This window comes from Pyrus communis, chromosome 12 (genome assembly GCF_041283825.1).
Source record: "Pyrus communis isolate YQ-2024b chromosome 12, ASM4128382v1, whole genome shotgun sequence".
NCBI lineage: Eukaryota > Viridiplantae > Streptophyta > Magnoliopsida > Rosales > Rosaceae > Pyrus > Pyrus communis.
The window spans coordinates 23514743-23526929 of record NC_142576.1 but is presented as its reverse complement, the minus strand read 5'-3'; the positions used below and the strand labels follow the sequence as shown (position 1 = coordinate 23526929).

The 12187-nt window shown below is 37.2% G+C and overlaps 1 protein-coding gene across 2 annotated transcripts; it reads right to left on the bottom strand.

Annotated features, from left to right (window-relative positions):
• Positions 1 to 5510: 5510 nt before the first annotated feature.
• Positions 5511 to 10083, bottom strand: LOC137745747 (uncharacterized). Of its 2 annotated transcripts, XR_015954289.1 has the most exons (4): positions 9120 to 10008; positions 8606 to 8768; positions 7502 to 8064; positions 5511 to 5660 (listed from the first exon to the last, which is right to left on the bottom strand). XR_015954289.1 is itself a non-coding variant. In XM_068485749.2 (3 exons), the coding sequence occupies exons 1-3, from the start codon at positions 9921 to 9923 to the stop codon at positions 7610 to 7612; spliced, it is 1422 nt and encodes a 473-aa protein (XP_068341850.1). In that variant the 5' UTR covers positions 9924 to 10083; the 3' UTR covers positions 5511 to 7609. The 2 variants fall into 2 exon arrangements, 1 of the variants encoding a protein (XP_068341850.1); XM_068485749.2 differs by having other exon boundaries at positions 5511 to 8064; positions 9120 to 10083.
• Positions 10084 to 12187: the final 2104 nt, after the last annotated feature.

Sequence of the window (12187 nt, the reverse complement as noted above, 5' to 3'; positions counted from 1 at the left end):
CGGTTATCTATCTAAGTCTCGGCCGAGAAGGGTTTTCGAACCTTTGTTGGCAGAGGTCACCTTACTAGCCTTCTCGGCATAGTTAGGTGTTACGAATTGCATTACTCGGCGTACTGGACGCCGAGTGGTTTTATGATTGGATACTCGCAAGTAAGTTTCAGGGTTCGGCATTCCGATGGCCGAACTACGTTTACCATCAAGACATACATCACGTTTGAGTACCTGTGCCCATACAGTTTGGTCACGATTCGACGTGCTTATACTCTTACGAATATAATCACAGTGACCGAATCGGGCTCCGACGATTTGTGAACTCCGCAGAATTAGTAGCCTTGTCTTCAGACTGTAGAACCCAGAGACCGAGAGTGTTCTTTCCTCGGTCGCAATCGCAAGATAGAGAAGTCAATGACGCGCTCAAAGCTACATCAACAAATTTTACTCCTCGGCCAAGCTCGGCCGACGAGTTGGCACGCCCCGCATTCGACCGAAGGACGTAGTTAGCTTATTAGTTACTCAGCCTGCGCACCAAGTAGGTTTTGTAATTTTTAGAGTCAACAATAACATATTATCTAAGTACTACTAATTGACCCAATACGTTCAAGTTATTGTTGACAAAAAAAAAAAGGCTGATCAATTTTTGGTTTTGGGCTAAAAAATTGTGGAAATTTTGGTTGATATAATCGATTTTGTGGATATTGACAGATATTTGCCCAAAATTGCCGACATGGAAGAAAACATTTCGTCGAACATTTGCTATGCATATTCGGAGGGGCAAATTCCTCGCTCTTCATAGAGATTTTCGATAATATAGATGTGGCCACACTTCCTTGCATTGTTGTGGCTTTACCACTGCACTCGACACACCGTCATGTGGTGTTAATCTCCACTCATATTATGAAATATGTGAGATGATACACAATGTGACAAGTGTTTTCTATACACAAAAAATCATTCAATATTTAAGTTTTACCTTTTATGTCTGATTCCTGTGACAATTGTATAAGCACTTCAAAATGATCGTACACCATCATATATACAATTATATGGACATGGGAATGATTTAACCCATCATATGAGACCCCTATCCATGAAAAATCATCGGAACTCAATCTTAACGGAGTTGACGGGATATGGGTGTGGCATAGAATGAGATCGTCATTATTTATTTTCGGTTTTTCAATTAAAATGGTTTTTGAGATTTGTATAACTCTTCATTTTAGTTTTTGAGATTTAAAATTAATACAAGTGGTTCATGAGATTGTCCATCATCAATCATTTTGGTCTTTCCGTGAATAGTTATGTTAAATAAAGATTAAAATGACAAAACTACCCTCAATTTAATAAACAATAGGTTAAAATGATTTGACAAAAATTGAGTATTTTTGTTATTTTATCTTTATTTAATGTAGATTTTTCACAGAATCATCAAAATGATTGATGGTGGACAAACGTAGGGACAAATTCTATCGATTTCAAATCTCACAGACCATTTTAGATAAAGAAGTTTTTATTTTCAGTTTCTTCCAATATCTCAAATTCATATGGGTTCCAAATAATTCATTTTCCAAAGTCGTGATGATATGTTCATCCTTTTCTTATCCACATATCGCTCTCATGTAAGTGTGACCATACATAGGACCATAACATCAGTTAAGTATGTTGTCTATATATGAAGAAAATTCAGTTTCGTTTAAAATTAAACTTTGATTTAAAGGATTTGGACAATGTTGTAAAAAGAACTTCTAGTGATTTCATTCATTTTCGAGTAATACTATACTTACCGTTTATTTGTACTATCTTTCTAATAAATGTAGAGCTCACCAATACATGTGACACAAATATACAGTATATTAGTCAATTTGTCTTCAGTGCACACCAAGATATATATCTTCCATATAATTAACCTAATAAAGAAGTTGACTAAAAAAAAAAAAAAGACCTAATCAAGAAGATTTAGGGTTTAGGGTGAACCTAATCATCAGGCAATGAACCTAGTCTTTTAGATTACGGAGAGATTTAGGAAGTGTGAAACAATCACGCTAATAAATAGTAAATAAAATAATGGTTCAAATCTCAAAATTGAAGTTATTTAGTATTATGGTCTAGTAGTATTTTTCTTCACTTATAAGTAAGAGGTTTTAGGTTCGATTCCAGGCGTATTAGAACCATATTATTGTTAGCTCATTGTGAGACTCAGCCGCCTCCCCCACCTTTTTAGATAGGCCTGACAAATGGGTTGTGTTTAATGTTTTCGTATAACACCTGTTATCTTAACGGGTTCTTAACATGTTGGGTCACTTTACCGACCCATTAAGAAAAAAAAAAATTTCTAAATTTGCACATACCACCTTACTGTGTAAATATTACTTTAAAACATAAAAACACATTTGTTGTTAAGTACTACATCTACATCAAAATAAGAGCTTAATAAAAAAACATCAATACACTATTAGTCTACTGCAAAATATCAAATGTGTAAGAATATGCAAAACGAAAGAGTTTTTCTTTTCAAGGTTGTGAAGCCTTTCTAAGAAGTTAAAACAAAATACATATAAAAAAAAATATTAACAAAAAGAAAAGGTTAACGCAAGCTTGGAGACAATCAGTATGGTGGAGGAAGACTTGAGAGGTGGTCGTGGACTCGTGGCCGAATTTGAGGTTCGAGAGAGAGAGAGAGAGAGAGAGAGAGAGAGAGAGAGAGAGAGAGAGAGAGAGAGAGAGAGAGAGAGAGAGAGAGAGAGAGAGAGAGAGAGAGAGAGAGAGAGAGAGAGAGAGAGAGAGAGAGAGAGAGAGAGAGAACGGCTACTTCAATTTGAGCCTTCGGCATTGAGAATGAAAGAGAGAGAGAGTGCAAAGTTCAATCGAACCGGTTGTTTTTATATTAGAGAGTGCAAAGTTTTGAGTCTATATTCATAGCAAAAAATGGTCTCTCCACCAAAGCCGTTGTGAGCGGTAATATCAAAACCAATGTAAATGCTTACATTGGCTAGGATTAGATTCTAAAAAACGTTAGGCGCTAGTTAGACAACAGACTGAGGTCTTGTAGCTAGGCACCTAGACGAGATCTAGGCAGGAGCTTAGATGGATTTAAATGAGTTTCTTTTATCGTAAAATAAGCATTAAACAATATTTGCATTATTTTTTAAAAAGTAATACAATATTTTAGATAATGTGAGAGTTTAAGATAAAGGATAATACTTGGGACAATACTTACTCACCATTCAGTACCAATTTTACTCACTAGACTTCATGGCCCAATTAAATTACGACAACTGTCATTCTCAACCCTCTAACCAAACAACAACATATCTACTATTCTAGCAACAAAACACTTTAGATATCACCCTTAATACCTCTTCTATGTGGCCCCCGAATACACCTTGCCCAATCCCTTCCTTCTCCGGCGACCCCATTGGCAATGACCTCCACCATCTCCACCAGAATCATAATTAGGAGACTAAAAGCGTCGTCACTAGAAGCAGAGGCGTCCAACTCTTGCCGTTGAAGCAAGCCAGCACCGACGACCTCTTCATTCCGCTGCTTAACTTGTCCATGGACAATAATTTGGGATTTTTTATTTTTTTATTTTGTAGTTTTAATCGTTCTTATCCTATGTCAATTGATGCTATTGCCTATCATGTTTTGCACAGGAATCAAACTGTGTGTTTGTATAAGATATGTACTATGATGAGCATCAATTTTATGGTGGAGATGAATCGATGCAAGAGTTTTCTTTTGGCTTTAATTTTTCTTCAGTTGTTGCTATTTGGTATAGGGAATATCAAATTGATTAGCCTTCATCTTCTTTGCAAGTTCCGCTGCTCTGCAACAACTTTTTTTATTTTTTTTAATTTTTTTTAAGATTTCGTTTTCAAATCTAAAAAAAAAAAAAAAAAAAAAAAAAACAAACCCAGCCCTGCTGCAGAAACCAGATCATCGGAGCGGGAATTCTCACTTTCGGCAAGAGCGGAGGGGCTAAAGCAATGCTCCTAGGCGTGTTTTCCAGCAAGGGGAGGGGTGGCCGCCACTCCTCGCCCTCACGTAGCTTCGCCACTGAACCGGAAGGGTGGCATGATATCATCAAAAGTGGTGTCATCCATTCTAATTGAGCAAATTTCTTCCAACTATTAAGGGCAACTGAGATTATGAAAGATTTCAAGAAATATTATGGGTTGGATATTTTGTATCATACTGCTTGGTATTTGATGGTATCGGCGAAGAAAAGGATGTACGGTGACAAGTCGTCGTAATATAGGCATTTAGCGTGATATGTCAAAGCTATCGCTAGTTCTAATTCTAGCTCACATTGCGTGTTGGAGTGCGATTCCCAGTCATCCTGTTTCAAAAGAAAAAAAATTCATGTCATTCCATGTTATACAGAGTGGTTTACGTTTTGCAGGTAAATGTTTTCTTAATTTTTAGGGAAGTGTTATTGGCACTTCAAAAATCTCATTCTACACTCCTCAAAAATGTATTTTTCTTTCCAAATATAGAAAGTTTGGAGTGTAGAATGAAATTTTTAGACTGTCAATAACAATTCCCAATTTTAATTCTACATCAATATTAGTGGTGTCATCGTCACATTCTTTAATTTACCTACCAACGCTTGTTCAGGCCTATGTTATTTCTTGAAGGATTCTGATCAGAACCGCATGAATCATTTAAAGAAAACGGAATGAAAGAACATACAAAATGCATAAATTGACGATGAGAAAGGAAAAGAAACAAATAATTTGTCGCTGCCGTTCTCATCTCTTCCCGGCCCTTTTGTTATTTTTGTGGCAACCGAATAGACGGAAACGAAGCTATTTGGGATTCTTCCCTAAAAATTAAGGGTTGCGGATGGCTTGTACAAGTATTTGGACTTTGCGAGACTATTATGCCTTTTCAGATCATGTATTTTTTTTTCTTTTTCTTGGAAGTTTGGTTTTCAATTTGTGAGAAGTTTTGTTAGAGCATTCTACCTCTATTTCAGTATAACGTACAAGTCAAACGGTAGTCGTCGCAACGTCGTCCAAATACCATTCAACAAAGCCTGTATGTTTAGATTTTGTAGCTCTTAACGTTTCCAGGATTCTCATTTTGCATTCGTCGTTATACCATCTTGTGATATAACGAAATGTCAAAGTGGCGTTGTAGCTGCTTGTACAAGGAACTACCTCAGGATGTGAAAGATACAGCTGACCGGCTAACTTTAGTGATTTCATGGAAGTTTTCGCCTCTGACGACATGGAACGAGAACTTGTTCAAGTATTAGCAGAAACACATACGATGGATGGCGAGCTAATCAGTTCAATGAATTTTATAGATAAAGATCACAAACGCAAATCATATATAATTATGCCAGCATATATAGAACAAGTGCTGCATCATAAACTGAAAAACATACAAACTTCAGTTTATGTAGATAGTTTAGTACTCAATTTTTTCAGCACACACGTAATGTTAACTACGTTGGAAAAATTAAAGAGCAATGAAGAATTGAGAAGATGAAGAGCTAGGGAGCCAACTGAGAAGAAAGGAAATGATCTTTATTATCAAAAGACTTGAATAATTACAATATGATTCATCACTCAATTATATAGAGTACGAAGCTTAGCTCCAAAGATAACAGATATAACAAGCATAACAGCAATAACCAACTCTATCAATCTAACAACCTTTCAACAAACTCTTGATGACATGGCACTTTGATGTGAATATTGCCAACATGCCCCCTCAATCTCAACTCGGATTTCCAGTTTGAGATTGTATGAGTGCTTGAGAAATGCAGAACAATGAAATCCTTCTTGTCCATGTACTCCTAGCCTTGCTCCCATCATCAATTAATCCTCTGTTCTTGGTGTTTAAAGGTGTCTTCATGCATCTGCATTATCAATTAATCCTTTGCTCCCATCATCAATTAATCAGCCTAGTTTTCAAAACGTCTCTGTCTAGTTGTATTTCTTGTCTTCACTATGTGACTGGAATTGATAGCTCCACTTAACAAAATTATCATCCTGAAGTTTTACAGTCAACATTCCCAACAACCCTTCAATCTTGACACTTGAATCCACCATTGTATCAACACTCTAAACACTTCAAATTGAATCTTTGCAAGAACCCTTCAAACACTTCTAGCTATCGGCCTTTCTAAAGCAATAAAATCTTAATTTTCGTAAGTAAATCACAACAAGAATTCTACACACACTTCTGGCTAACGGCCTTTCTGAAGTGGGATGCAAAAGGGAAATGGCTATCGGCCTCTCTATCCCAACAAACACCTCGCAGCAAGAATTCTACACACTTTTGGCTATCGGCCTTTCTGAAGTGGAACATAAAAGGGAAATGGCTATCAGCCTCTCTATCCCAACAAACACCTCATTTATCTACAAATTCCATGATTTCAACACTTATGGCTATCAACCTTTAACAATTATGCAATTTGAAGCAAAGAACTTGGACTGCGACACTCCATCAAACACATAGAGTGCAAGATATGAATGAACCTGACAATTTTGCGAACCTTGAATCTGTACCCGAACTAGAAAATATATGAATGAAGATCTTCACCTCTGTTTTGATCACAATCAGCAGAAGTCGGTCAAACGACAACGAACTCACAGCGTCCCTCAAACGTTTCTTAGGAACTTTGTAGATCTTCTTGTATCCGTGCATGTCAATGATCTGATTGAGATAAGCGACGGTGAGATAGAGGTGGGAGTTGGATTGAATAAGGAGAAGGTAATCTTCTAGAAAATCTTGCTCTTGGAACCCGGCAAGAACAAATTTTAGTATGAAATAACACATGCGACTAAGCATTTGTTGTTCTGTTGAGAGCCTATGTGATAACTTCTGATCGAACTTCCAAAACCCAGTTGGGAATGATCAAAGCTTCATTTCTCTGGAACCCGAATTCGATCCCTATGTGGATTAAGTTGTTGATGTCGTCGTCTGGGTTGCAATTTCTCTTGAAAAAGATGAACCCATATCAAATCGCCAAGCAATTCTACTTCCCGAGAGTATGGACCCCTTCAAGAAACAGAGCCGCCTGGAACACGTTGGTGGCACCAAGGATCTCCAAAAGAACGCTCCTTCTCAGCCGATTCACATCCACAAAAACTGAGTAAGAAATTGATTCTGCTTCCTTCTCCGGTTCAGGGATCAAAGTGAAGAAGGAAACACCGAAGAACTTGATGAAAATTCAAGAAAATCTGAAGAGAAAATAAAACTAGAAAATGAAATCTAATTAAAAAAAATACGGAACCACCAGAATCAATGGCGTGAGCCTGATGGCTCTGATGCCATGTTAACTACATTGAAAAAATTAAAGAGCAGTGAAGAATTGAGAAGATGAAGAGCTAGGGAGCCAACAGAGAAGAAGGGAAATGATCTTTATTATCCAAAGACTTGAATCAATTACAATATGATTCATCACTCAATTATATAGAGTACGAAGCTTAGCTCCAAAGCTAACAGATATAACAAGCATAACAGCAATAAACTCTATCAATCTAACAACCTTTCAACAAACTCTTGATGACATGGCACTCTGATGTGAATATTGCCAACACATAAAACCCTTCAATAACCAATAATAATATTACTACCTGGCCACACACTCTTAAGCTTATCTCTTGCTGTCACAATCCACAAGAATTTTCTTCATGTTATCAACCAGCTCCAGCATTTGCTCTCTCGAGTGCAACGGTGTTGGATACACACAAACACAGTCCAACCTTCCATTCCTTATTGTGTCGAAAACCGCAATGGAAGGGCCAATGCCATGCACCGAAGAGCAGCCGATGTAGTCATCTACTCCCAGCTCTCGCTGTATGTCATTGTAATCATCAATGATCGTGTCTTCAAACACTGTCATGAATGATGTTCTCAGTGAAGATGATGGGGTCAAGGCCGGGTTATCGATGGCCTTGCACATCACGAAGCTCAGGGTAGCCAAATCCGTGAAGTGTTTGTCGTTCTTTTTGGAGTTTGCAAAGGCCGTGTAGGTTTTCTTGGCCAGCTCCCATAGATTTTCTCCTCCTTTTATGGTGTGGACGAGGGGGATGATAGAGTGGTAATTCCCTGAAGGTCAAACGGTAGTTCTCTTTATTACCATCACGGGTAGAAAAATCCTAGAATTGTATGGTCTAAATAAAAAACAAATCATAGAGTTCTCATCCAGTACGACCTTTTGTAACTATATATGTTTTGTAGCATCATATCACACGAGAAAAACTTATGTGAGATTGCTCGTGCCATGTGACACGAGTGGATTGGTCAGCGACATGTGTGTAAATTCAATTTCAAGATGCCATCTCATACATTAATTCTAGATATGCTGCTATTAATTTATTGAGTACTCTTAGCAAACCAAGTTACTGTCAAGTCTCCCTCGCAAGGACAAATAGATAGGTCAAGTATACCAGACACAAACCCAAACATGTCTAGCTAGGATTATGACTTTTCATGCCTTCGATTTATTATAGATAATCATAACATGTTAGAACAACTTCTATGACACAAGAGTTGTTACGATAACAAAGTACTTGTTTTGTGAAAATCCTCTCTTACTGTCTGTACGTTTATGTATGATTAAGATCACTGAGAGAGTAGTGTGAATTACCAAAGTGGTGAATTGAAAGAGCTGGATCAAGATCGGAGCGGCAATCAATGAGTGTCAGCACTCCATACTTCTTCTTTTGATTAGGTTTCGAGCATTTATCTGCTGCAATCAATCCAGCAGCCACCAATGCTCCACATAGTTTAATCTCTCTGGCCTTGCATCCCTACAAATTTTGATTTCATATAACACAAGGGTCTCAACAAACTCTATATATTTTGACCAAAGAAAAACCTTATATATATAAATGATAGAGTTATTGGGTACCGGTACTCATCTACAATGTTAGAGTATACTTTGATACAATACTATTGATAGTCTAAAAATGTCATTCTACACTTTCTATTTTTTTTTATATATACAAATTTCTTTTAGATTTTTTTAACTTATCGATATTTAGAAATATCAACACTCTATCAGCTACTGTAAATTAGTAGCGGTAGCTGCGGTACTACTCATTACAAGCGTGACGGAAAATTTGAGGCTGCATGCATATCTATATACATATAAAACTTACAGTGAGAATCCTCTTCGTTTCATCTTGATTCATCTGAAACCTCACCACCTGGGACGATCTAACTGATTTGTAGTCTTTGAATTTCAAACTTGACAGCCTGACGGTATTCAGAGAGTAACTAATCATGTCACCCCCACGACTCCAAAAGGGTTTCTTAGCAACCCTAGCAGGAACGAGATCCTCAATTCCAAAATTGGCCTCCCCTTTATTCCCAGTTTCCTTCACTATCCCTTTCCCCTCTCCACCATCATCACCATCATCAGCACTCGTCAAGAACCCAAGCAACTCTCTCAGCATAGTCTCAGCTGTAGTGTGGTCGCATGCTGCCACGTGGAACCTCATCACTGCCACCCACTTGGCGTCCGGTAGGGTGTAGATGGTTCCAAAGAACATGTCATGATCATTTGGCGGAGACGACGATGACGACGAAGTAGTTTTAGTCCAAGTGTTTTGGTTGAGCTCATACTCAAGGATCAGATGGAAGGGAGAGACTGAACTGTTGCTAGGGTTTGAGAGGGTTTCAAGGATTTCCAAAGTTGATGAGAGGTCCAATGTTTTGATTTGGACAAAAGGAGTAGGGGATGTGACAAAGGAGAATGTGTTTGCTTTGGTATTGGTATGGAGCCTAGAGTTGAGGATTGGGTGGGCATTCTGGAGTTTGTGAAGAGCGGTTTGGTATTTGACCATATCCGGGGCTTTGGATATGTCAAAACCTAGCACCGTTATGCCCGTGCCGCCGGGGACCGCCCGGCACCAGCTGTTCTCCATGGCACCAACTGCCCGGCCTTTTGGTTGCTCAGCCATTTTCAAAAGCCTAGTTGGTTGTGGTAGTGGCAGTGGTGGTAGTAGTAGTAGTCAAGGTGGTGGGATTTTATACAATATAGTGCATAAATTATAAAGAGTTGGGATTGTAAGAACTGTAACGCAAATTGGTGAATTTTGCATTAATTTTCTATCTGCCCTCTGTTTGGTAGGTGGTTGCTTTGATGTTGCATTAAAGAAATCTTGAAGGCCCAATTAATTTCTTAGCTATCCCAAATTCCCAATTCCACGAGAATGGACTTCATTTGCTATGCATCTCAACCATTCTTATGTGTAGGTTTAGGATTTGAACTTTGGGGGTTTTAGTGTTTAAAATTAAAATTTTTAAGATAGAAATGGAGTGTGAAGTGCGCAAAAAAAATTTAGTTTATTTATTGAGACATTGCGTCGAATAATTGTTCGGCGTGTTGTCAGCCAACCCATGTTGCGCACAAGTATACAGATATTGACACATGCCAAAGCAATCTGAGTAGTATCAAGAGAATTTGGCGTGTGTTGTCTACACAACTTGTCGAGATATGCCTAGCAGATATTACATCAATTACTTGGTTTGCACAAAAAGGACTTGTACCAAACATTCGAAGGGTCCTCAGAAGATCTTCACATGAATATTTTCCGAACCCCGGGTGGTCCTGGGACCTTCATCCCAATGTACATCCTCCTCTAGTAATGGGGCAGATCGGTCTCATCATCAACCACATTATAACACGTGTAATAATAGTACTATGTGAGGGTATTTTAAGTGAACACAAAAATTTTACATTGAGAACGAGTTATATGAAATGAGGATGATAAGGTGACGATATCTCAAAATAATCATGGGAAAATGTTAAAGCACATGAGTAACGTATGTATGATATATAATTTAAGATACAACTAGACGTTCCGTTGCAAATTGAGACCTAATACGAAAATGAAATGAGACCTTTCTAATTTAGTACCTTAATGTGATATTTTTCACAATAATATAAATTGGAGGTGCATCATACTAGATTTCTAAGAATAAGAGATAAATGATGAATTTTTTACATATATAATGAGAACATGAAGAAAGTACGGTGCCTAATTTAAAGCAAGGCCTAAAACGTATGCCTTATTCACCTTGTCTCCGGGCTGCCTCTAGACCCAACCATTTTGATGTTTCTTTTTCGTATAAAGCTCGTTTGCAATTGCTTTTAAAATGATTAAAAACATTTTATGTGAAAAATGTTTTGGAATCAATCTTTAGTAAAAATATAAATGAATCTTGAAAAAGTATTTGAAATGTTTCCTACAATAAGAATATAAATAGTGATTTTTACAAAAAAAAAAAAAAAAAAAAAACATTTTTAATACTTTTGAAACCCAAAAATGTTTTTTTTTAAAACCAATTTTAATCATTTTTAAAACATTGTCAAACAATTTCTAAGCCTCTCACCCAGTCCACATCAGCCGAAGTTGGAAAACCATCAGCCGAGGTTCTTTAGCATTAAAAACTCATATCTTAATGCAACTTAAAGGAAAGTGCCAGCCTCCGGTCTCTCTTTTACTCACATTAACTACTTCTCCTGTTTTATTCTCCTACAAAAACAGAGATTTCCTCTCGTCAACAAATGATTTTGAAAATTCGTCTCGTCCTGATGTCTCTTTTCCTTTATTACTACATTTTTTTTTAATAAACAATAATATCTACATTAAAGATTAGATTTACCTTTACAATTGGTTAGCAATAATATGATTTAAATTTACCTTTGGTGAGAATCGAACCTAAAACTTCTCACTTACAAGTAAAGATAAATTTCACAAAACCGTAGTATTAAGTAACCCTTTATTACTACTATTTTAATTTCACATAGGAAAATTGTTTGAGGTCTCCACCCTTGCTATTGAACGGACAGGCACTTCTGCTTCACACATGAGAGACTAGTTTGGTGTCAAGAATTGAGAAAAAAAAATGGTGATAAATCTCGAAAAATCGATTAAAAACACGAAGAGGGATCTGCAGAGGAATTTATTGATATGCAAAATGAAGAGAAACATGGCACTCATTTTCTTAGATTTGTAAATGGCTTCTTTATTGTTTTCCATTTTGGTGTGAAACAAGAACGAGCTTTCATAAGTTCATTTTCTTAGGTACAACAATAGCTTATCGGGCTTATCGGCCATCCACCAAAATAAATTTAGGTAAGGAGCTCCATCACTGGCATGTTAAATATCAATGAGTTCAGTTACGTTGTATTGGAAGCCCTAAATTTTTTAGGTGATTC

Bases quoted from the DNA above. Each gene is read 5' to 3' on its own strand.
- LOC137745747 (XM_068485749.2), bottom strand. From the start codon at position 9,923: ATGGCTGAGCAACCAAAAGGCCGGGCAGTTGGTGCCATGGAGAACAGC. The intron at 8,769-9,119 runs GTAAGTTTTATA...CAAAATTTGTAG, and splicing joins AAACGAAGAGGATTCTCACT to GGATGCAAGGCCAGAGAGAT. The intron at 8,065-8,605 runs GTAATTCACACT...TTTGACCTTCAG, and splicing joins TCTTTCAATTCACCACTTTG to GGAATTACCACTCTATCATC.